We start from the raw sequence: 27,120 nt of genomic DNA on the forward strand, positions 1-27,120 counted from the left end.
TGTTTTAGGACCTATTCTTGCATTTTTTTCGTGGACTTTTTATTTTTATGGAAATTTTCACAATGGTAAGGCTATAGTAAGGCATGTTTTGGGTGATTTTTGAAATATTCATATAATCGTATGAACCATTGTGAAAAAAGTCATAAAAATAAAAAGTCCCCGAAATGCAGTAAAATGCAAGATTATGTCCTAAAACATGCTGCCAAGTGAATATTTTGTGTTTAAAAGTCCAAAAAGTATGTTATATGAATATTTTAAAAATCACCCAAAACATGCCTTACTATAGCCTTACCTTCGTGAAAAATGCAAACACTAAAAAGTCTTCGAAATGCCTTAAAATGGAAGCTTATGTTCTAAAACATGCTGCCAAGTGAATATTTTGAGGTGCATGCTCTCTTGACTGACGGCACATACCCCTTCTTTACTACTGCTTGGGTCCTGGTCCCCAGGAAGGGTTGGAGCCTCTTTACACAGAGTCCAATGATGTGGTCTGCTCTGTTCTTCCTTAAGTCCAGGATGATTTTTTTGGTCTTTATTGCATTCAGCGCCAGGTTGTTGGCCGGACACCACGTCGACAGGACCTGTAAGGAAAAGGAAAGGAAAGTCAACTCCTTGTCATTGTGACACACACCACTGCACACAACCAAATGTGACCTCTGCATTTAACCCATCACCAAAGTGAAGAGTGGGCAGCTTTAAGCGCCCGGGGAGCGGTGTGTGGGGACGGTACCATGCTCAGAGCACCTCAGTGGTAACCTGACAGCTAGTGGACTCAAACCTGAAGCCTTCCAGACCCAAGTCAGCTTCCTTAACCACTAAGCAACCACTGCCTCCAGTAAGCAGATCTCCCTGAGATCAGCCCCACCGCTGTTGTGTCGTCCGCAAACTTCACAATGGTGTTGTTGGGGTGGGTGGGGGTGCAGTCCAATGCGTGGAGTGTTTAGAGGAGGGGGCTCAGCACACACCCTTGTGGGGACCCAGTGCTCAGTGTTCGGGTGGAGGACAGGTGGGGTGGCGTTTCACTGCCTGGGCTCGGTTTGTCAGAAAGTCCTTGACCCAGTTACAGGTGAGTGGGTGAAGTCTCAGGTCAGACAGTTTGCTGACCAGGATGTCTGGGATGATGGTATTAAATGCTGAGCTGTAGTCAACATCCTTACGTAGCTCTCCCATTGTTCCAGTTGGCTGAGTGCAGTGTGGAGGGCAATGGCGATGGCGTCCTCTGTTGACCTGTTTGCCCTGTAGGCAAATTGGTGTGGCTCGAAGGAGGAAGGAAGACAGTCCTTGATGTGCCTCAGGACCAGCCGCTCTAGACACTTTGTGATGATTGGTGTGAGGGCGACCGGCCTGTAGTCATTCAGTTGGTTTGTGACTGGTTTCTTGGGTATATGGGTATGATGGTGGCAGATTTAAGGCAGGCTGGGATGGCGGGGATGTTGTGTGTTGTTATAAGAGAGGTGGTTCTCACCTCCTTTAGTAGTCCAGCTTGGCCTCCCTGATGCCTCTCCTCAGGTCAGCTCTGGCAGTGCTGTAGAGATCTCTGTCTCCAGACCTGAAGGCTGCATTGTGTGTCCTGAGGAGTGGCTGGACCTGGCTAGTCATCCAGAGCTTCTGGTTGGGGAACACCCGGGTGTGTTTCTTCACTGTGATGTTGCCCATACAGAACCTGATGTAGGATAGCAGCGTCTCTGTGTCGTCTGTGAGTGCCTACAACAAGAAGAGGAACTGGCAGTAATATGTAGAATAATTTGCATAGAAACATAGAGAATTTGCATAGAGAATTTAAAAAAAGTTATTTTTAATGCTGTAATAGAAACTTACTGAGGAACAGGTCAAGGGAAGAATCCAAATATGTGTTGACAGTGCAAACCATGGACCACAACAAACAGATGGATGGCAGCAATTGTGGGGGTTCTAGTGTTGAAGGTGCTGTATCTTAGTGGAAAATTGCTAAAAAAAATTTTGTGAAAATAAAAATAATAAAAAACAGTTTGCTGAAAAATCCTAGATTGAGCTTGATTATTTTCTCTTTTACAGTAAGTGCTGCATTGGGTAACATTTTTTACATGTATAAATGTAAAGAATATAATTAAAGTGCTACCCTAAACACTGAGAGAAAAGGTATTTACAGGGATTTTCTGTGTAGCCTCAAATAATGTGCTACCACCTTGAACACAGTGATAAGCATGTAAGTTTGGGGATTTGATGTGTATAAAAATGTGCTACCACCCTGAACACAAATGTCAGATATGGCTATAAATTTCTACTACTGGTTTAAAAAAACTTCGTAAAAAGCAGTCCTGGAGACTGCTGCCCCCGCGACCCGGGACAGAGATTTAAATATAAATAATATGAGTGTTTGTTGTCCACAACGAAACATGTTGTACATCAAAAGGAAGACATTGTTGGCTTCTGCTTATCCTTTTATTAACAGCACTGTGCAAATACCTCCATTGTGATATGAGCTTTAAAAACCATTAACAAGTTCATGAATGCCTTTTTACTGATGGGAAGCAACACAGCTACATGGAACAACTCCTCCCTCTTCTGGAGGAAAGCTGAACTACCCCTAGCAGTGGGGGCCAGGGCATTAAGCATCACTGAGGGTGGGGAACAGAATGGATGTGGGATGTGAAAAAGTCTTTGAGGCTTTTTTTTTTCCACAGATCAGCACTTCAGCTCTGAGTGATGGGAACAGGATGCAACTGATAAATGGGAATACTGCACAATCTTGTCTTCAGAGATCCAACGACTCAACACCTACAAACACTCCTCCAAATATTAAGGCCTTCTTCAAAACATGAGGATTTTTAAATGTGTGGCACTTGTTCACAGAATTATTCACACGAGTAAACAAAACCTTTGGAACAAAATACAAGTACAGGAATGCAAAAAAACAAACAAAAAAATTATTTAAATCTTGCTTTTCATTTAACACATTTTGTACAGTTGGCTTTTCTTTAGCGTGACAGTATCTGAGCTCAAAAGTACAAATACACACACATGCTGTTCTTAGGAGACACAGTATTAGTACAGTATTGAGAATTCAGGAAAACTCTAATTACCCATCATTCCAATGTTCCTTAAGGCAACAAGAGACACAGGAGAGAAGAGGAAATAAAAGCTAGAGTAGAGTTAGACAAAGCTTTTAGATAACACAGTGTAACCCAGAAAAAAAGGTTGGTTTAATCACCTGTTATTTACATCCTCCGAACAAAAACCTTTACATGCTGTGAAAAGATGAAGTCAGTGTACCTAAAAAAAAAAACTTTCACTCTTAGTACCTGAAAAAAGCTGTGCTGCAAATACTCAAATATGAACAATGTGCAATTCATAATTTGACAAAACACAACGAAAGCTACTCAAATGACTTCATCGAAGTTTTGGCTAAATCTCACCTGGATTGAGTCATGTGATCCAGGTGCAAGCCACAAGTTTAGTTTAAGGTTATTCCTGAGTTATTTCTTATCGTTGGCCCCAAATACTGATTAGGGCGTAGACCTGGGGTGGGCCACAAAATACCCAGGAGCCTACTTTTGAAAGTTTCTTGCTCTGCCACTGATGTGAAGGAAAAGCCTGTGTGGATCCTTCTTGCAACCACAACATAATGTCTTGTTAACACAGTCAAGAGAAGAAAAGAAAATAATAATAAAAAAAACAACACTGAAGAAATCATCAGCTGGTGAGGGCTGCGAGCCCACAAGCTGCTGGTACTTTCAAGTATGCTACATCAGTGACTGGTGAAACACGGGCGGGGGCGCGAGGGGTGGGATACTGTCACTTTAAAGAAGGTGTTAAACATGATATTCACATCATGCACATTTAAGGCTTAATTGTTTTAGGACTAACAAGAGTAGCAGCAGTGGATCACTTCTGATTGGTTTAGAACAACAATAGTTAGGATCGCTTTTACTGTGATGTCTCAATATAGTAGAACGATTACTTTCCCCCCGGCTTCTAAACATTGGACCTGGACCAAAAACAGAACTATGAAAGTTCCCAGCCAATAACAAGAACAACAAGAACAAAAAAAAAATCATACACACTCACACACTTGCATGTCTGTTACTGCAGGGCATGGACACTGATGTGTGACTTTTAATAATCTCATTTTCAGGCTGGACAACAACACACAACCACCAGGTCCTGACAAATGAGTTACAGCAGTAGAAGGTTTCTGCTTTGTTTGACTTGACTTAAATCCACATTCATCGTGTTCAGGGAGTGATGTTAGTTTGACAGAAAAACAGACATAAAGAGAAACCCAAGCACACAAATGTGGTCATACAAACAGGCACGCACACACACACGCGCAAACACGCAGCATCAAACAGTTGTATGCACCTGAAACTACTGACATGCTACTCAAAAAGAAAAAAAAAAGTACCAAAGCAACAAAGTTACTTAAAAGGCCATAAAAGAGTGAAATGATGATGGAGAAAAGCTGCATGTTATCGCTGCTGCTGCTCATCACACTCACGTAAAGATGATATGAACGCACAACTCTTCCTCACACTCCACTCCCCCTCTCCATGGGACAGAGAACCCAAAACCTCCTGTAAGCTGGTCCCCATCTCCTCGTGTCACTTCCTCCAACAGTGATCCTTTAAGCTGAAGTCAGGTTTTCGCATACTGTATATGCACGTACTGTTTATATATTACACATATTTTATAGATATATTTACTCATATATTAAATTCTTATATAGACATACATTTAAAGTCTTATTGTTGTGAGGTGTTGTTATATTTTCAGCAAGAAAAAAAAAGAGAAGAGACATCATCGCCCCTGGGTTTGTCAAGACTCCTCTCATATGAATTTCCATCACTGTTCCACACCCACCTGTCTTCCACCGTCAGTCTTGACGAGATGTTTTCCTAAAAAACCGGGCCTGCTGTAGAAGTAGTACAAAAAGACCCGTCACTGTTCAAAGAGCATGGAGTGCAGGGCACAGACTTCCAGAGGCCATGAGCTTTGCTGGAGTTGTCAGCCTGTTAAAATCCACAAGGGGGCGTAGGGCGTCAGCCAGCACTGAAGGCGGTGCTGCAGGCAATGGGGCTTTGGGCTGTGCAAACCTAAACCCTGGAGCCAAAGCTGGGGTGAAAGAACAAACGACAGCAACCCTGGCACCAGGAGTGTGCTATGTCAGGATATGAGCGGTGGAGGGAATGGAGACAAACTCTCGCAGGATATTCTTGGCCATTTCCATATTGTTCTGTGCAATCATCAGTGCTTTCTGGATGTCCTGGTAAGAGTATCCCTGACTCATGAGATGCTCGATCTCACTGCTGATTTGAAGATTGGCTTCTCCTCCCGTTGCCCCACCACTGGGCGGAGCAGGGACAGGGCTGTGTCGACGCTCCGAGTTGATCCGTCTGGGCAGAGGCTTCGGGGGTCTCTCTGGTGCTTCTGCTGCATCTGAGAAGGCTGATGACACGAAGGAGAGTTGGCAAAAAAAACTTTTTAATTATTTAAAAAAAAAAAGTTAACATGATGTTCAACTTGTAATTTGGCACCTGAGTCAGACGGCAGTGAGTGAGTAACTCTGAGAAGAGCTGCACATCTATATGATGGACTATAGTTAACGGGTTGACATTTCCTACGCAGTGACCTTTAATGAAACACACTCAGGGCCCAATTACAGCTCTGCCTGTGAGTGTGTGACGGCCAATTATACTCTGTACTGCACAAAGAGATCTTTAGTGAAACACTCTGTCACCTGGCAATCACCTTAAATGTCAGCTGCCTAACATCATATTCCATCATCACCACCACCACCACCACCACCACCACCATCATCATCATCATCATCATCACCACCACCACCACCACCACCATCATCCCTGTTTTAGCTCTTATATATTGGTTTATGACGATCCTTATAAGCAGAGATTCCCAACCACTGGACTACAGACCAATACTGGAAACCTCTGGGTATATTAGTACAGGTCGGCAAAGAAAAACGTACATACAGTATACATATTAAGGGAAACAGAACACAGAGGCCTCAGTTCAGTATGTAAATCCATACTGACAACACCATCCAGTATATTTACCCTGGCATTTTACAGCTGTCACAGTCACTGCAAAAATTAAATTCCGTAATATTAACAAGCTTACACAGTACATGATTGGTTACCACCACCGTGGCTGTGGTACAATGACGATCTACGACATGACCATGAAATAATGTGTGCTGGAATAAGGAAAAGTGTTGACTCACCTGCTGCTGCTCCTGCATCTGAATCCAATGACAGGCGGCTGAAGGCTGTGATGGACGAGGAACAGGAAGAGGACAGAGAAGATGACCCAGTCAGCTCCGACAGCGTTCTTCGAGCAGGAGGCAACGGCAGCCGGAGTTTTGGAAACTCGTAGCCGTTCTCCTCGTCGTCATTGTTTTCGAGTGCTCGCGCTTCAGGACCATTGGTCAACGAAAGAGGAGGCAACTCCGAGTAGTCTAGGACAGAAAGAAAATAGGATTAAATTGTAAGTGTCTATTAAATTATTTATTATGTCTCCAATTTTTTCTTAAAGGACACTTTCAAATGAGAGGAACATTTCATGTTGAACAGTATGTATTTATATCTTCTATTTTTACTGTTGTTATCAATGGCTTGAATATTTGGTAAGCTGAACAGATAACTTTTCGGGATCAGTACATTTTAAAGTAAGAGATGTAGAAGGAAGTCTGCAGAGCAGTGTGAAAACAAGAATACACGATTGAACAGATGAAATATTTTAAGAAAATATTGCAAAAGTTAATGAGACAAAAAAATGCTGGGGTGTTTTCTCCTACAGCGAGACTAAACTGTAAAAAAGCACATTTAAACAGGTGAAGTTAAGTGACCTGATTCTCTGGCCTGCTGTGACCTGGCCTGGATGTTGTACATGGCTTCATATGTTTGAGGACCTTCATCTAGATCAGATAAAGCGAGCCTGCAAAGAACAAACAGACAGATTTTTTATTCTCCTAGAACTGAAAGAACATTTAAAAGATACAGATAGAGACATCCAAGTTATCTCAGAGCTTGCGAACTAACATCTAATTTTCTCTCAACCTAATTGATGTCTGAAACCAACAGTCATTTTTAACCACTTGTTTAAAGAGTACCTCAGATAATCAAACCACAGAATTGTGTATTTATTAATTTTGCAATTAATTATTAAGATAATTCTTGAACACCTGGAGTTAAGCGTTAAAGTTTGGCTCTGTGTCTGGAGTGCAGGAGGAGGCTGAGGTTGTGGGGGTCGTGGGATTGGAGTGGTCTCCACACTTGGTGTGGTGATGGGGGGCAGGACAGGGCGAGAGGAGGGGATCATGTACTCAGACTCCTCCTCGCTGTCACGCGCCTCCTCCCCTGTTACTCCCCTCAGGGCCTGAGGTGTTCTGCAAACAACAAGAATTGGAATATTTACCGTGAGAATGAATTCATTTCATTTTATATTTATTCAAATCTGACTTAATTTATGAGTGGTTGTCAACAGTATTTTAACACTTTGTGTTACTTTCTCTAGACACAACAGACAAGTTATGTACCTGCAAGTCAGTGAATAGATGGCGTTGGCTGAAGCTGAGGGCTTGACTTTGGGGTTGTCATAATCCTGACCAACAATTGAGGCAAAACTCTGTTTAAAAAAATAAATAAAAATCACCATTTAAGACAATGCAACACGTTCGACTTTTTTATAACTTGTTTCCCTCGCTACACTTTTTATTTAGTGTTAAATGTCTCATTCAATATTTTTTGTAATTGGAGCTTATGAAAAGATTCTAGTCCAACAGATGTAACAGGTCAGTGTGTGGTGTCTGGCGGCTGCTCTGACCAGCTGATGATCCAGACTGTGGGAGCTGTTGTTCTTCAGGGAATCTGGCCGGGGGTCCAGAGTGGAGGGCAGTGCCAGTGGTAAAGAGTGTCGGTTGGAGAGTTCTCTGACACCTGCTCTAAATTCACCCCCCAGACTTGAAACTTGGGAGGAGGACGAAGAGGAAGAGGAGGATGAAGAAGAAGAGGAGATGGGAGCCTTGGGAACTGGTCTGGAGTTCCAGTCAGTCAAGGGCCGGTTAGGGGGTGTAGGAAGGAGCTTATCTCGAGGAGGCTCCCCTGGAGTGCAGGGTAAAGGACGCCTCTGCAGGCGGCCGTCAGATGCTGTCCCACCTGTGTGAGGCCGATCTGGAGGAGGAGGAGGTGGGAGATCTCTCAACACTGGGGGAAGAGGGAGCGGTTTGTCTTTGTGGAGTGATGCTGCCTGTAGGAGAGAAATGGAGATGCAGCGTCATTTATACCACATAAAGTATTGATGTAAAATCCAGGAAAATGGTGCTGTTAGCTTCAAGGCTGAGTATAATCCACTGGACAACAAACACATAAGGCCCACAGTTTGGAATTGTACATTATAAATAATGTATACGAGTTCACAGAGGTAAAATGCTGGCTCTTATTTACACACTATTTCCATCCCATCTACAGTTTCCATGAGCAGGCATTCCAGTAGAAATGGGTGGTGATCGACTTTAAAATGATTTAGACTCAAAAGAAAAAAACAGATTGTTGCACATTGTAAGTGAAAAGCTGAGTTATATCAGAGAAGAAATAACAGCAATAATAGGTGTGAACCTCGTTACCTTTGTTGTGACTCCAGGACTGGAGGCACCAGAGGAGTTGGGAGGTCTGTGAGGAGGTAACAGGTCAAGTCGTGGAGGCACAGGGGGGAGAGAGGACTGAGGAGCCATAGACATGGGTGATGGAGGACGCTCCACCTGGATCAGATTTACAACAAAAGAACATATTATCAGATTATACTGCACAGACAGATATACACATAAGCAATAACATCTTCACAACTTTTACTATATATAAATATACATACATATTTACATGTATATGTACATATATATATACACATACATTGACCTATCCTCTTAGCAGGTACATATTTTCAGACTTCATTTGGAGTGAAACCAGCCCACACAAGTCTATCAATGTATGGAATTTTCAAATTAATTATGTGCCAAAATCAAAGCTTTATTTTTCTTTCTTACGAACTCACCTTTGCACATGCCAGTTTGCTCATCATTAGGTGAGGGTCTTCAAGTCTGTCATCATCATCGTCGTCATAGCTGGGTGATGGCGCACCCTCTGCCCCTATCGTGCTCCTGCAGGAGCCCCCGCTGTTGTCCTTGGGGTCAAACGGATCCACAACAATGGGCTCTGTGCCCTTAATCTCACAGCGACAGAAAGGACAACCAGTTCCCTGACCTTCTGATTCCTACCACAACACACAGAGATGAAAAGATGAGGTGGTTTTAAAATGGCTGTTGTGTCTGCAGAGAAGAGCTCTTCACAGTGAGCTATGCTCTCAGCAGGTACGGGTTTTCACACTTCACTTGGAGTGTAACCAGCCCACACAAGTCCACCATCCATCCATCCATCCACCCACCCACCCATACATACCTGCCAGGCAGTGAGACAGGAGGTGCACATGAGATGACCACAGGGCTCAATCTTCACATCCTTGTCATTCTCAGCACAGATCTTACACAGCTGGAAAGTGGAGCCCATCTCACAGTACAGTTCATATTGTTCCTGGAGGGGTAAAGAACACATCAACCTTTTTTTTACGTTACCTTCACACAATATATCATCACAAGACTACATCACCTAAGATCTTGAAGTGGAAAGAACCAGCGAATATATAGAGCGAAGACAGAGTGTGGTACATGTTTTTCGGTTTCAATTCTGCACCACAGCAAAAATAAACATGTCAATGGCTTCACAAAACCCAGAGCAGATATGTGAGGCTCTAACAATACACTATGGGAATACGCACAGTAACTCCACTGTATGCTGTGTCACCTGTGTGTTGCTGAGGGACAGAAATTAGTTGCTATGGTTTAAATTGTGGAAATCCGGAAATTAATATTATTGTATTAAATTATTGTAACAAAGGCTATCAATGCATTTAATAGTGTTTTGTGATCAACTGCAAGATAGTCCAAAGTTAACCAAGCTTTGAATTCTCTTGTAAACAGAGGAGTTAACAGATATTCTTCAGATTATTCTCCAGAATAACCTCAGGTATTGCACACTTTAACAAATGATTGCCTTGCCTTGATTCACCAGTCGAGCAGGGTCAAATCACTGAAAGTAGGTGCATTATTCTCATTACTGAAATTTGTATTATTGTATTATCCACAACCCTAATTTTTACACATATACAACTCGACTCAGGATTTAAAAAAGCATTAACTCTACATAAAATTCTGCTACAGAGAAGTTGATGTTAACAAGGTCTTAAAAATAAAAATTCCACAGAACTGTCAGTGTTGTTGCATTACTGTTTTTTATGTAATGGCACAATGAATGTCTCAGGTCATTGTGGTCTGTTCTCCACAATAGTACAGTGATGTTTATTAAATCAAATATGTTAGGAGCCTTGAAGATTCTACAAATCTACAGACAACACATAAAACTTGATAAAAAATGAAAAAAAGACCACTGACCAACAAAGAAGTCGGAGAAGTTTTCTGACCTGTGTGACTTTAATGTGGTCCTGGGGCGAAGGCTCACAGAGTCCGGTCAGGTCAGGGTTTTGGGTTCGACCATCAGGAAATAAATAACTGGGGCAACAAAGGTACAGTCAGTCTTGTGTCTGTTTAATTGTCATATGTAATATAAGATAATAAGAACTGCTGAGATCCATGCAGTATGTGGCGACTCCACAAGTGTTGCTGTTACTTCTGATGCGTGTTGTGAATTCAACCAACTGGTTTTCAATTTCAAACCAAGACTAAACGCATCAAGGCTAGCCCCCAAAAAACCTTAATGGTGAAATCATAGAAACCATTAACTATTTTTATGATGATTAGACCAGAGTTATGGAAACATGTTATATATGATTGAACTGGTTTAAACTGAGATCCTGAGAAGTAACAGAAGGAAATACAAATGAGCTGCGATAGATTTAACTGCATGCAATAAAAAGCACAGGCAGAAAATACAAGACAGCAACGATGAACATAACAATGACAAGTGAGCCAAAGGAAAACACCCTCGGACTTACAATCCTTCCCTGAATCCATCTATGAGAGCCTGGAAGAGGGGTTTGTTGTGAGGGATAGTCTGCAGTATGTTTCCGTCTGCCGTCACGTAGCCGATCGCCCACTGACCCAACCGTGTGCAACTGAGGCGGAAAATATAACTGTGGAGAGAAGCAGGACAGACTCAGACTTTGGATATTTGTCATGCATGTTGGAGAAATAGATGAAAAAAAAAATCAGATGAACATAAAAGTGTCAATTTCGAACTATTGAGGAATTGTTTACCATGAAGTCTCAGTGACAATCAACAAAGTTTCTACCCTCAGGGTACTCTGCAGACTACTTCCATGCTGCCATGCTACTGTATGTGCTACATAATGTCTTTCATGATGTGCTTATTATATGCAGGGAGACGTTAGACCGCATGCCCTTCGTGATGCAACGTAAACAGGGACTGGTGGTGGAACCAGGAAGCTTCAGCTTTGCACCTGATTTTCTTACCCAAATTCTTTACGTCTCTTGGAGAAAGCTTTGCCTGAATTTGTAAAAACACATTTGTATCATGGAACTGGGCTTCAAGTTGGGACAGGGATGTAGATGTTACCAAACACAAAATAACATTGACATTTTATAAAAGAGCTAGAACACAACTGTGCATTTTAATAATATTTGCAGACGTCAAAAGTGCCTGATATATAAAGGTTTAAGTTAAAGATACCAGTGACCAAGAAAAAAAAAATCAACAAAGACAATGCAAACCCCCTGTCCAGTCAAGGCAATTTCATTTGTCTAGTGCAAATTCACAAAATACATTTGTCTCAATAGGCTTTACGGTGTTGGCACATTCACCAAACATCTTATTCAAGGTGTGTTTTACAAGTTGAACATCTAGAAAGTCTTGTGGATGGACCCACAATAAGGACCCACAATACATGAGGGGCAATGAACTTGCTGCTTCAGTAGCTTCAGTCAAGTCTGAGGAGCCATTTGGGAATACCATGTAAACGTACATCTTATCTGGTCCAAGATGCAGGTGGCAATTACAGGTAGAATCGACAAGCAGGAAGCATGAGTCTGGGGAATTGCTCCAGCTGCTGATGTTTATGCACAAGCTGAAAGACTTTTCCTGACAGAACTGGCTTGATTTATGTAAAACTGCTTAGCATGCTAACTCATCTATTGTGGAGAGTTTTTTTCTATACTGTACCACCAGCAGGGGCCTTGTGAGAGTCTGCTGCATTTCGAAATGTTGAACCGTTGCACACTGGCTTTTGTGTTGTTTCTGCCCAATAGGTACTGTGTTTATGCCCTGGCCACGACAAACAGTTAGATTTCCTTTATGAAAAAAAAACAACCTCTGTGTGCTTACCATTAATTACTCTACTCAAGCATTAATGTGAGAATCAAGGCAGAACTCACTTTAGATACAGAGAAAAATACTCTTCTCTCTTTAAGCCTCACCTGCCAGGCTTGTGAATGAACTTCTGTAGACGTGCTTTGACCTCATCATACGTGAGAAAGGCCATGTACCCGGGGTGAGTAACTGCTAAGCTGTTCCAGTTCCGCAGCAGCGATGACCAAGGCTAAATACACATAGAGAAAGACAGACACAGACACACGTGAAAACGATGATTGACACATCAGCAGTGTGAGTAAATGGACAGCAGTGACAGCAGGGGGTGACTAACATAACAGCATCATAGACGCAGCTCAAACTGCATTATTGCTGAATTAACGTCAGGAAAATGCACAGTTCAACTGGATCAAGAGCTGAACTAGATAGACAGTAAGACTTTGATCAGGAGTCAAAGAAATGTACATCCACAAAATTTGAAAAAAAAAAACAAACAAAAAAACTTTATGGCCAATATAGCAAAACAATTAGTATTGAACACATGTTAAATATAATTACACAAACTTAAATATATATTTTACCCTAACCACTTCAGTATCCTTTTTGTTAAAATAAAAACGTACAAATCATACATGTAAAAAAATGAATGAAGCATATATTTGTGGTGATGAGCCTTTATCAGTGGATTTGTAGGATTAGGTGTAAAATCTTAAAAAACAGTGAATTTAAGAGAACAGATGCTGTTTTAAAGGAAAATATTTTAATTGGTATAATTTAGATTCCCCTCTGCTCACTTCCCTTATTCTATATGTGAAAGTGTCTCTAATTTTTTACATGTTCTATGTGTGTCAGAAACCTGATGTTTAAAAAAAAGTATTTTTTGTCAACCTCACAGGAGTCATTTCAATAATTTCAGATAAAATATATTATTATAGCTAACTTATAGATCAGAAGAGTTATTTAAAAAGTGAACACTGGATAAAATTAATGTTGCTCCAAATAATGATTCTTCATCCAATCTTATTACTGTCAACTCAAAGTCTCAAAGGCAGGCAAAAACAGGCCATGAGACAACTTCCTCTTCTCAGTATTTTAAATGGTCTTTGTGGGTGTAGGTGTGAACGTGTGTGTGCTAACTACCTGAAATAGTCTTGTGAAGATGTCAAACTCAAAAACAGAGATGTAGTCGTTGCAGGTGAGGTCTACGGTGGACTTGAGGGCCATGGCCTCCAGTCCAGAGCTGATGGGATGAATATCATGCAGAGCCAGACGGAACACCTTCCAAGGCACAATGGTCCTGGATCAGAAACAAAAATATATTAATTTCATCCATCACTACATCAAAGTGTGAGTTCCATGACATGACTCCCGCCTGCAGTACCAGGGACCAGCTAGGAAATGTGCAATTTAAAAAAAAATAACATGTCTCCAAGAACCATGTGATCAAACCTCTTATCAGTGGTAAATACTAGTCATGTCGGAAATCCTTATAGGTCTGCAGGACCCCAGGGTTGAAAGAATGCACAAAGATCTGAAGTAATATTTAGGCAGACTCACTTATCGCCAAAGGCCCGCCTCCAGAACTCTGCAGCGTCTGCCTTTGTGATGCGGAAGTTATCACCCTGAAACTGACCAACAGGGAAGATGGCCTTCAGCTCAGCCAGCATGTGGCTGAAGATCAACGACAGCTTGGTGAGGTTCCGTCTGAGAAAATGTAAGGAGAAGAGAGTGAGTGAATTCTAGGGTTTTTGTTGCTGAGGCTGTGGTTTCAGCATTAACAGAAGTAAGAGCTTTAAGAAAAAAAAGCAGCTGTGAAAACAGAATTACCATCAAAATAGGTAAGTTGTGTAGCAGCAGCTTCAGACTTCAAGATTAGAAAGATAAGTTAGAAATCCTGTTAATAACTTTATTTTTGCACCACATAATTTCCATATAGAGAGAATTATATTATATGTTATTTATTCATTTATTTTTAATTTTATTATTATTTATTTCCTTAAGGCAAGAGGTTGGTAGATGTTCTGGCTTGAGTTTACCTCCCATGAGTATTTTTCTGCATAAACATAGATGATTAACTCATCTATCATTTGAAAACAAAAAACAAAAAAAAAAAAACCTTGTTTCTGTGTTTATAATTTGTTTGTGCATATTTATATGTACAAAAATATACTTACTAATAATACACATTACAGAATAAATATATGAAATACTTAACATTTTTACTGAAGGATGGGTTTTTTTTCTCAAGTCAACAATGCAGAAATTCTGGTCCTTGAAGACAATGTGACATGTTTGTGGACACACAAGCAGTAAATTAGAACACTATGTAAAGGACACAGTAGAAGCCTGTGGTTGACTGTAACAGCAGAGGTCGAGGAAATGAAGCCTAAAACCATCAGGACACATTCGTTGCCATTTAGAGAGCCTTCATTTTGAGCAAAGTTCTTAACTGACAAAATAAAAAAAAAGTGATAGAAAAGTTAATAAATGTCACCATCTCTTACATCCAATCACCACGTTGAAGCTGAGAAAGCCATGATTTATTGGGCAGCACAGAGTGGGATTGTGCTGGGCTGCTGAGGGGCACCAATTGACATGCATGAGGGATATGGTAATGAAAAGTGTGGCTGCAGCTGCTCACTGCACTACACTACACTACAATATACTGAAGTATACTGCATTACACAGTAGCAGGTTGAACAAGAAAGACAGTGACTGGAGAGGGAGCAATAAGGTGAGTACGAGTTTAGATTTTGCAAGAAATAGTTCTTGAATAACTGACAGGAAATGTTCGCAGCACTTGAATTCTATGATCACTGAAGTTTATTTATAACCTCTTAAAGTTGTGATGCACTGGGACAATTTAAATTCACAGAGACTTTTTCCTCTGCGTCTCGAGCAGAGACAAAATGTTTAATTTTGTGATTTAATTTATCTTTTAAATGGTGAACCGGCTTCTCTTGGACATTTAAATCCACAAAATTATATGTCATCTTAGGATGTGACAAATCAACTTTTGAATTGGGAAGGTTGCATTTTTTTCAATAACAGGCCCAGTGTCAGTCATTACTCGTGCACAACAGTGGCCTTTTGTGCGTTCTCCAGCAGCATCAGCTCCAGTATCATCTCAGCAGGCAATTCTGTTACTTTTTCTCTTTAGTTCCTGGTTGCTTTGGATGACTGCACTTTGATGCTGCAGCTCAATCTATTCTCCTGACAACTCCTCCCTGCCCCTTATCAAAGTTACAACATCCTCTCTATTTAGCTTTTGAATCAGCTCAAATGAACACAAACTCTGACAACCCATAGATCAAATGTACTTTCTTTCAGTTATTCAACTCTAGTTTAAATTCTCTCATATAAATGTGTGATATACTACGATACTATAGGCAGAAAAATATAGAGTGTTATTAATTGTAGGAGAACTGTCAGCAGGGTAAACAACGCTGTTCTATGCTTAATATCAGGTTACTAAAATTGAAACAGAGGGATCTACATTTGTAATCGCTAGAGAAGAAATAAAAGCAAAATAAAATGAACTAATGGCATGAATATTTGCATGTCAATTTGACAATGAAAATCAATACAGTGCTGTAGAATATTGATGCGGTATCGTGAAACAAAATATGATATTTCAGTGGTTCCATAGTGTAGCGGATGCAGAGAGTCCTGGGTTTGATTCCCAGAGGAATCTTCTCTTATAAGACACTTTGGATAAAGGAGTCTGCTAAATGCATACAAATTTAAATGTTCTTGCACCTCATTGGTTGGTGTATTGCACAGTAAAGTACCAATCATTTAATTGACCATCTCTCCTCATAACAGCAACAGGAGCAAAGAGCTTAACATTTATTTTAATCCTTAGTTGTTTTTTGTCTACCATCCCCCTTGTGCTATATATCGACCTGTGACCTTGCAGCTGGCTGCTCCCTTCCTGTTTCCTGCTGGCTGTGATAAAGTAGTGCAGTGCTGGCCGGCCTGCTGCTCTGTGAGCAGCACAGGCAGCAAGGGTCAACTTCACAGAATGAGAGTGCATCTGAAGCAGCAGAGTCATGAATGGCTATAACATCATCAGCAGCAGCTGTATTATCTTTTCAATAATGGGAAAACTGCAGATTCATGATGAGGTACGGTTCCTTCATACGGCGGGGAAACTCACAAACTCAGAGCTGACACATGTACGCCTACAATTACAACACTCTGTATGTGTATTTATAGACTGTGTGATTGAAGGCAACACCTTTTTTCTACCATTTTCCACAGTTCGTTCACAGCAAAGTTTTTTTTATTCTGACTCTCATCAAAAGAGTGAATGCAGCAATGGACTGCAGCAGGTCAACAGTATAACCATCTGTGAAATGAGGAGAGCGAAGCTGCAGTTTCTAACCAGGACTGGGTCTGGTAGATAAGATTTTATTTAGATAGTGGAGAATGGAAAAAGCTGTAGTATTGAAAAATAAAATAAATTAGAAGGTGAAGGAATAAAGTTGTTGAAATATGGGGCGGTGCAACATTTTGAATGAATGACAAATAATTAATAAAAATTTCAACAAAAAGACATTGACAGTCAATTCTACTGTTATTCACTAGTCACTTGTAGTTCACAATTAATAGTTACTGAGCAAATTGCATGTAACAATTTCTATTAAGGAGCGGGGGTATAAGAAAATATCGATACACTGAAATATCATAACATTTTGTTGTTTTGTTTTTAGATTGATTGATTTCAAGCATGCAACAGCATTGTGTGTTAACTATGCTGACAGTTTTCCTACAATCAAACTGTTGCGAGGGACGTCTGTCACAAATACAAGCATTAGGCCTGATACTGTGAGATGTAATGCTGGGAGCAGAAGGTGATGGTGCTACAGCATTTGGAGGTGAGGAGGAGCTAGTGCCGACCAAACAGCAATTATGTTATTATTATTATTGAGTTGTGTCTGTGCCACAGCCCAGCACTCAATTCAACCCCCTGAACACCACTAACTCAAATACGATGAATGCATGATGGCTAAAGCTAACATTGGTCCCCTAAATCCCCGGCTGTATCCAGTGCCAACCCAGACAACCATAACGGCAACCCTGTACCCAGTGGCACTGTATCCATTCACAAGATACATTAAAATAACGAAAGCAACAAAGCGAAACATAACTACGCAGCTTCATCAATAGGCCTTGCTGTCAATGGCATATTTATTTTTCATTAGCATTTATGGTGGGTAAATTTCTATTCTATAATTTATGATTTATTTTTATTTTAAGTTTTATTTTGAAACTGAAAGCCTTGTTCACACACTGTTTGTTTATACTACAAAGTGCAATAAATATATGTTTTACACAACATAATAAATAATCAGATTCGAATATTGCTAAACATCATCGTAAATATCACTGTGGTCCTAATTGTGCAAGCCTAATACTCATACATAATTAGAATGTTTAAATAGTGTTAAGACATCCCCTAATTTTCAAATCATTAAAAAAATCGGATAAATACATCAGTTATTTAAGATTATTATCAAAATTAGAAACAGAAAATCAGACAACATGTTTACATTTTATTTAGTCACTGCTGAATGGAAAATTATCACATGATTTAGAGCAGATGAAAATTAAAAGTTAGACTAAGAAACAGAAACAAAAATACAACTTCATTCAACTGAAGCAGAATTCAGCAGAATTTTGTTCAGCTGCAGTCATGGAAGAGAGACAGTGATGGTTTTGTTATAGCCATGTTTCAGATTTGTTACAGCTGGTATTTTTTTCTATTTATTACTGAAAATAGATTCTTGGTGTTTTTTTGGGTAACCATCCTTAAGTTCATGTTACCAGAAAACAATTTTGGTTGTTTCAATTACTATTTTCACACTAAATCTAAACAGCATACTACAGATTCCTGACCATTGTGAGCCTGAGAGAAACACACCTAACAGGCCAGCAAGCCAAGACCAATTAAGAAATAGAAAGAAAAAAAAAAGAGCGCTAGTTAGAGTGTTGGAATGGTTGCTGTTTTGAATCTTTAACAAGGGTCATAAAAACAACACAATGATGTAGTTCTGGAGCTGCTTCCACCTCTTTTTTTCTTTGACCTGAAGACCCGTGTTCTAAAGAAGCAACAAGAAGTTCCATGACATCTACATCAAACATTCAACTAGACCATGAGAAAATCATTTTAGCTGGTCCCTTTATCAAGAGTCACCACCAGTCTGCATAGTCACTTGGCACTTGGAGTTCTTACACAGGCCCTGCCTGATGCAACCTAACTTGGGACTGGGGACTGAGCGAGTTTGAACCAAGGATCATCTGCATGGCAGACAGGAAGCTTACCACTGAGCCATTCAGGCCCATTATTTACCAACACCCTAACACTGGGGTGCTGTTAAGCATGATTGAGAATCTATAGTTATGTTTAATGTAAAATGAGTGCAAAAAATTGACTTCAATTGCATTTTAATGGAAAAAAACAACAACAAAAAAAAAAAAAACGCTTGTAAAGAAAGTCCTGCATCTTAAATCTTTCCACCACAAGAACGTAAAAATGAATCAAGCTGGTGTCAGACATAATGAGGAGCAAAAGAAATGTACAACATACAATTTACAATGTATTATCCATCACATGTATGACTATTTGTAGAAGTGGCTTTGTCATGGGGTGAGGGCATCACACTGTAGCCTAGAAACCCATCACTTCCTGTGAGCAGTTGGATCTGTTATCAGTGGCCAGGATAAAAAAAAAGGCTCAGTCAGTCAGGATGATCAAAGTGTGGCTCACAGAGAGATCAGCACTGTTATGGAGTTATGGAGGGTCAAAGGGCATTTCCAAAGGTACAATGAAAAATCCTTTTTTTTTTTTTAAAATCACTCTACTGGGGACTGAGAAGAATGTGTATTGTTTAACATAAATGTTTTCTGTCAGCCCACATATTAAATAGGGAACTGGCTACAAACGACGCAGCTGTTCTAACCAAAAAACGAGACCACACTCAATTCTACAGTTACAGCTCACACACCAAGACGGCTTAAATTAAATTAAATATTTTAATATTCAACCACAATGTTTCAGTTGGGGAGGCAACAAATTAACCATTTAAAAAAATACTTTTGACTTTTTTATGCAAATTAATTTTCCTGCACCATACAGGAAAGTACAAAATAAAGATGGTAATTCCTTTATGAACACACAATGCAACATATGTTTTGCATTGTTAAGTACAACTGTAGGAACATGTCTGAACTGTTAGCTGCATCTCTGCAGCCATATCCTGGCCCTGATGCAGCAACAAGCTGTAAATGGTACATAAACAATAGTGAATAAATCATTGTTCATCACCTTAGAAAAAACGTTATTATGTTATAGTTTTATTTAACTACATATTTTATCCAAATACAATTAAAGGTATAAACAGAAGATAAAAAAGGTCAACCATTCCTTAGGTAAGAAAATGTCTTTGTATTATACCCAACTCTATTTAACACAAACTTCCACATAATTTAAAAATATCTGATACAGAAAACTCCATGTTAGCTTATTGTTTTTAAAAAATGAAAAGAAATGTTGTTTTTTAACCAACGCTTTCTTTGTGGGTGAACTTAGCCTAGACAAAGGCCCAGAAGAGGAAGTTGGTGATGCAAACAAGGAGGAAGTGATGACTGTGCTTTGTTGGTTCTGCCCGAATATGGTCTGTAAGCTTTAACAATTACTTCTTAACAAGATCAGATTCACTTCTGCACCAAGAAAAAAATGCACTTACTCCAAAAACACTAAAAAAAAAAAAAAAAGATTACAAAACGCATTCAGTAACAACACAATCGCAACTTTGCTGGTGTTTTCAGCAAGTGCTCATCAGCTAATCAGGCTGTTGTGCCATAAAAACAAAGCCAGAGTTATGTTACTCCACGTTGCTAAATCTAAATTTTTCCTGGAACAATCAACAATCTGCATAGTTGGTTTTGTATTGTGGGGGAGATAATAAGGAACTCAACGTATGGGGAACCCACGTGAAGAAGTCTGTAGAACAGCACGATATACAACATCCGCCCACACTGTATTCAGGGACTGTAGAAAACTGCATTTTCACTTAGCATCAACAAGTTATCAACTGTTAAAAACTTCCATCAGAATCCTGTTGTTATCAGGTCAGACTTTGATTGCGGAGTCAAACATTCAACACCCATCCAGAACGGAGATGAAAAATTACATTTCGGATTTACTTCTAATGTAACAACTGTAATGACAGTTTAGGTCCAGAAAACAAAAAAATAATCAAAGTTGCCTTTGTTTTTGTTTGGAAATTTCGTTTCTTTGTGTTAGTTTGTTGAATTAGACAAAATTTTAGATGTAAATTTTAGATGTTTAAGCCCAAAATACTTTACCTTATTATCAATTTTTAAGATCAGAAAGGCCTCATGTCTTCTAGACAAATTTAGTCAAATCAAATATATTTTATTTAATTCCCTACCAATTATAAATGCCTCCTGACACATGTTAATGTGTTTTTTAAAATAAAACAGAAGACAGGCCTTTGTCAATGTTTCATTGATTCATCCAGCCATATATGAATATAGTGATTCACTTTGATGTGATTATATTTGGTTTTTTGCTGCCCCTTGACTAGAGGTTCTTGAGAATTCTGTCTTGAATTGAAAAAAGAAGGCTGTGGACCTCTGTCCTAGGTAAATAAAAACATCAGTGGGAGGGTTTCTTGTTAAATGGGTCATTAAAGTTATTGGATATATAAATTCCCCTTATAAAATAGGTCGTAAAATATTTACTTTAAAATCTTACACAATGCACCTTTAATTTAAAGTACTGTATACTGAGCATTTTGAGAACAGCAGGAGCCCCAGACATGGGAGTCAATACATTGACAAACAGTAAAACAAAGTTGATTCACAAGTTTTCCAGTCCAAACATTTGTAACATATTTCTTACAGGGTATTTACTATTAGCCTCAAAGTTCAGCCCCACATCAACCCTTTTTCTAGTGTCTCCATTGGATAAATGTCCACTGGTCCAGTCCTTTGCATTTTTAAGTGGGCTGATACCCATTAGTTAGTGTTAGTGTCACAGCCACTGCTGTCTCCACACAGACAATGGTAGTCTTTGTGTGTGCAGTGTCTGGCTTCTGCTTCCTCTACTCAAACAGAGCATGTTTCAGTCACAGCCAGTGCAATAAAGTGATCATTAAAAAAATGTTGCTAAATGTGGACCAGAATTAATGACAAAATATGGGGAAAACAGACACAAGTCAGACAGAAGATTCTTCTTCCTTTTTATACTTGCAATGATGTTTTTTGGGGGGGGGAGTTACCATTATGGCATAAAATAAATTAAGAGAAAAAAACTAACTTGGGAAATGAGTGATGAATCACCACTGTGAGGTGACTTAACAATACATTAATCTATAACCTCTGTTCTTCTCTGGATAATTGTCCGTATAAGACAATGTTATCTGAATCCAAGAAGTTTCAAGTTATTCTTACTATATTTATGGATCTAGAGCCTTGATAATCTTCAGTGACAGAATTAAGCCTTCTGACTGTCTCTCTGTTTTCTGCTTGAACTGAGACCTAACTTGCACTGGTGCAGTGTGTTCAGTGAAAAAGCTAAAAGATTACTAGTTAATTTTCTACAGCTATGCATTAACACGCACTCCTGCAGCCTATTCAGTACCAGTGCCATATTTACAGCACCTTCACACCTTACAAAGTGTTCAATAAAAAATACTTTTGTATACAAAAATAAAAAAAGATTTACGCCTGCAGCTACATAGACAACCCTGAGTCTGCTCTGCACAAAAAAAGATGTTACCCTGGTTAGCTGTGCATTTGAAGAGAAGGAATTATTCCTACTAAGATGAATGCCCTCACACAAGGAGCACAAGAACCACCAGTGTTTTGCATAATATAGTTGGGGAAGAACTGTTTTAGATTGATTATCCAAGAAAAACCCCACAAAGGAAGATACACTGTGCAAATGTTTTGTTATAAAATGATTTCAAATGTATTATTTAAGAGGAACGTAATAGTTATATTTACTGACCTAGGTTGTGAGTTCTCTTCATACATGCGTTCCTTCCCTTCCTTAAACAAGCTGATAGTCTGCTTGGTCTTCTTGGTCAGGTTTTCCATGAAGACCCGAAAGTACTCGTTGTCACCCAGAGTCTCCATTTTGCCCTCATAACGAGACAAGATGGTGCGCAGGTGCTGGTAGGTGTCTGGCAGTAGATCCAGGATGTATGGAGGGCTGTTCTTCAAAGCCAACTTGGGGTTTTGACACTGACGCACCACCTGCAGATGGAGAGGATATGAGTGAGATGACAAGATGCAGTAATACAGCAACCTGGAATGAGGACATTTCCATGAAGAGTTAAATCAAACATTGACTATAACTCCTTTTCTATCTTTCCTGTACTTGGTTTCAACCCAATCCTTCAACGTCTAGTTTTTAATTCTAAAACTAAGGGTATTCAATGTACTATGAGGTAAGAACCAAAAAAAAAAAAAAAAAAAAAAAACAGAACACTACTAACATTCTGGAAGTTACAATCAGAGACCTGAATATTTAATAAGAACGCTCTCAAAGCATTAAACTTCCTCCACAAATAATAGTCAATTATACAAGATTACCAGTTATTTGCAGGCAGATGACAATGTAGCTTAGCAAACTGGAGTGCGTCACCAAGGCAACTATTGATATTAGCTTCTGCTAATATGGGGCTTAAGCCTCAGAAATTAAGCGTGAAGCGTTTATGGAGCCCCAAGAAATGTGATTAACAGTGTTGTTTTAGTCAGACTTTGAAGAAGTCATTTTATCCTGTAGCTGCTGGCTATAGCACTGCCATTTTCTATATTAAAACATAATACTGTCCGTTAGCTAAAACAAGACATGCAGGATGGAAAATGCCAACATTATTCAAGAGCAAAAACAAAAAACAATGTTAAAAGCCCTGACAAGCTGGGAGCTTTCAGATTGTGGCAAGTCTCATTACATTACGTAAGGGAAGACATTCTCTTCCCAAATAAAATCACAGAGTTTGTCAATATCAAAATATTTTTTAAATTCACACGATAAAGACACCTTATACATCACTGTTTCTAACCTTATAACACAGGGACTGATGAATGAATTCATCCGTTCATCCTCTACCATTTAGAATAGTGGATAATGAGTGGTTGCTTAGTGTAAGGGTGTGTTTTTCCTACCTCTGTTAACCTGTCCAGAAGAAGGCCTGCACTGCATTGGCAAGAATCTGGCAATATGATACTTATTACAATACAGGGGCAACAATATATAACTATGATCTATTGTGACATACTGCTTTACTATAGGCTAGACCATATATTGATTTTTTTTAAACAATTGTGGGTAAGGTTTAAAAGCACCACAAAAATGAAACAACCTTATGAATATTTTTGTTAAATTTTAATAAAATAAATCAAACAGTGCTGCAGAATATCAAAATGTTTCATATAATTATACATTTTCATTGTAAAACTGTAACGCTTAAAATATTGTATATACTCTGTTAATAAATTACTTGGACTTCATTACCCAAGTCACAATGTTATTTATAACAACTTTAGGCAGAAGCTGAGAATCATTATAATAAAGGGCATGAACCAAAGTACCTTTCTACTTCATATAACTATTTACCTCATGCATTTGCAAAATTCACTTAATTTATATACAGTTAAATTAATCTGAAGTCCTTAGTGGGAAGATTTTGCTGGACGATATTTTACTATTTATAATTCTGCAGTAGATACAAAAACAGGGCACAATTGTGTCTGCCTGTTGCTGCCACCATATTGATTTGTGCTTGAATATCAAATACTATACCATTTACAAATGTGCTTGTATGTTTTGGATATTTGTCAATTTGAAGTACGAGGGAAAGAAGACAATGTTAAGAATGCCGTGAATTTTTAACAGCACAACCTGTTTTAAATAACCACTGCTGTGATTACAAGATGCATGTGATTCCTTTGACACAAATAAGTCGGTAGGAAGGTTACACACCGAGTTTAATAAGCACAAAAAAGTCAGTCAATGGCTTGACAGAGTAATCTGTAATCAGTAATCACGCTTAGATTAGGCAGGTTATAAAACACATGGATGTAGACCTTCTCAAGTTAATGGTCAAATGGTGGGAAATCAATGACATGCCTGTGTCTGTCCTGAGTCACCACACTGTATGAACGCACGTCTCGTCCTCTAATGTTAAATCTTCAGTCACCACCTCCCTGTCACATTGCCCTCATATTTGACCTCACGGTGTTCTGTCTTAAGGTTTGGTATCGTGTAAACTTGGATTGATTCCAGGCTCCTAGCAGCATTCAGACATTGCATGTCCTGATGTGAACCAGCCCTGAGCTTTAGAATTCAATGATGATTAAACAAATGTTATAACTAAATATGGCAGGAATTGCATGTCAAAAATGTTTGATTCTTTCTTGTCTGTTCTTGCAGAAATCATCTATCTTTTCTTCTCCCTCAAAAGACTTCCAAAACAAATACAACTGCACAAAGACCACAATATGGTCAATTATTATACTGCAATCAATATTCAGGTTTTAGGCTGAATATTCAGTTTTTGTGTGAGGACTGAACTTTCTAATTAATTAACAATTTCTGGGTTACAGATAAGTACTTTACTGGCTGACTCAGGACTTGGCCCAATTTCTTTGGCATTAAAAAATGGTTTGGGTCATAGTTGGAACATAATAAGCCAAGACCTGGATACGCACATCTGCAGGTACAGGGTTCATTTTACTTCTATTCTACACTGTTGTTGCACTCAGGTGCAGGACTGAGTCAGGCGTGCAGCCACTAAAAGTTTCCAAGAGTTTACAGTGGCAGCAACCACAGTTAGCCACTTGTAGGTTAAAACACTACATACTGAAGAATTGAGGGCTATGGGTAACATGCAACACAGACTTATAAATTACAGGTTGATGAAGTTTTGAGTAAGGTGGTAGTAGGTTAAAAGTTTCACATTTTATCATCAGGGCTAAAAACATGAAATAATCTGCCAAAAAATTGAAGCGACAGTGGGTAGTAGCAAGAAAGAAATATGAAAAAAGAAAAATGACAGCAAATATTTTGTAATTGGCATATTGATACTACATTAGGAGCCCGGGGAGACTGAAAATATTTGTAACCACTACAAATATAATGTTTCTCATCCCCAGAGTACTCAAAGTCTGAAGTACTTCAATGCAATACACACTGTTGATGTCAGCAATTAAGTTAATGTATGAAAACTAATTGGCGTTGTTCGTTGGTCCACACAACAGTACTTTTACATAATTATCTGCAATTTTTTTGTTGTTTAGTCACACAATTGTATTAAACCATTAATTCTTCAACATCATTTGATTAAGAAAGGTTACATATCTGCTCATTCTACAGCTTAAATGTATGTATATATTTTTTATCATTATTTTAGAAGCCTTAAATTTAAGTTAAACACAAAACAATGTCTTGTCTTCCAGGTCACTGAGTGAATACTTGTGCATCTCTGCAGGAAGTTGGGGTCAAACTGCAACATACTTGTGAAGTTGTGAAACGGTTCTGCCATGTGTAGCAGCAGAAAAAGCCTGCTTAAATAAACGCATTTTTTGGCAACTATTTGGTTTTGGTTGGTTAGGTAAGGTTTGAGATAGTGCTGAGAGGCTGTTTATTTTATATCTTAAAGCAGCAGCAGCACTGAGGAGCCACTGTTGCTCTGCGATATATTCAGATCCTGCATGCCAATGTTTGCATTTTCAATGTTAATATTTACGATCCATCCTAACGCCATAAACGTGGCTCAACAAGTTGAATGTTTCAAGAAGTGACGACTGAAGTCGACAGAGAAGCTCAGCACTTAAAAAACAGATGTGCTGCAGACACCGGGTGGTTTTATCCCAGAAAATGTTAATATTACCCTGCTTTTAAAGTAAATAATTTCAGGTTCCGACACTGCCAACACACTGCGGTATTTGTTTGCTCTTTAGCTTATGGTGGCTAACCGTCCATTGATGGCAGCTGACTGGCTGAGTAAACGTTAGCAGCAACAGTCGTACAGCAGCAACATTAGCAAGCTTCCACCTAATTAGCTGCGGTTAGCTAGCAGTGGTAGCACAGTCACGACTGCTTGACAGTGTTCAGTACTAACCTTGTCCATCAGTTTCCAGCACTTCTCCACCGTCTTTTTGTCCACGGCACCGGGCTGGTGATGGGAGTGGAGATGATGGTGGTGAGGCTGGAAGGCATCCTTCATCATGCCGATGAGCCCCCCACCTTTCTTCAGGTTCCCTGCCATGTTTCGAGGCTAGCCTCGACCAGGGCTATGCAGGGGCTGGGCAAGGCAAGGAATGGAGGGCAGGGGGCCAGAGGTTCAGGGTACGGGGGGTCGAACCGCCTCCTGTTAGCTGGACCTGGCGACAGAGATCCGGCACCCCTGGCGAGGAAATCGCCCGAGTGGCGGATCGGAGCCAGGGTCCGAGGGAGGGACAGAGGGAGGAATGACTATCGAATGAATACTCCCATCATTGAAGTCAGCGTTACAGTTTTGCCAGATAAATGCACCTATTGTGGCTAAAACAAGCCTCTCAGTCAGTTAGAGTCTCTCTCTCAGAGGCTGCGCTGCAGCTAGCTACTGTAGTAGTGCTGCCGCTGCTGCCGCCGCCGCCGCCGCTGCTGCTACTGGCTCTCTCTGCCCGGGACCACGCAGGCTAATTAGCC

At 39.6% G+C, this 27,120-nt stretch overlaps 1 protein-coding gene across 1 annotated transcript; it reads right to left on the minus strand.

Moving 5' to 3' along the window:
• Positions 1-2,407: 2,407 nt before the first annotated feature.
• On the minus strand, positions 2,408-26,698 carry cbl (Cbl proto-oncogene, E3 ubiquitin protein ligase). Its single transcript, XM_008309610.3, has 16 exons — positions 26,552-26,698; positions 22,432-22,679; positions 13,947-14,093; positions 13,530-13,686; positions 12,497-12,618; positions 11,059-11,196; positions 10,528-10,615; positions 9,450-9,581; positions 9,046-9,264; positions 8,621-8,755; positions 7,822-8,244; positions 7,535-7,623; positions 7,181-7,384; positions 6,845-6,933; positions 6,221-6,454; positions 2,408-5,424 (listed from the first exon to the last, which is right to left on the minus strand). Exons 1-16 carry the CDS (start codon positions 26,696-26,698, stop codon positions 5,138-5,140), a joined length of 2,859 nt encoding a protein of 952 aa, XP_008307832.1. The 3' UTR covers positions 2,408-5,137.
• Positions 26,699-27,120: the final 422 nt, after the last annotated feature.

Source organism: Cynoglossus semilaevis, chromosome 4 (genome assembly GCF_000523025.1).
Source record: "Cynoglossus semilaevis isolate Cse_v1.0 chromosome 4, Cse_v1.0, whole genome shotgun sequence".
Lineage (NCBI taxonomy): Eukaryota > Metazoa > Chordata > Actinopteri > Pleuronectiformes > Cynoglossidae > Cynoglossus > Cynoglossus semilaevis.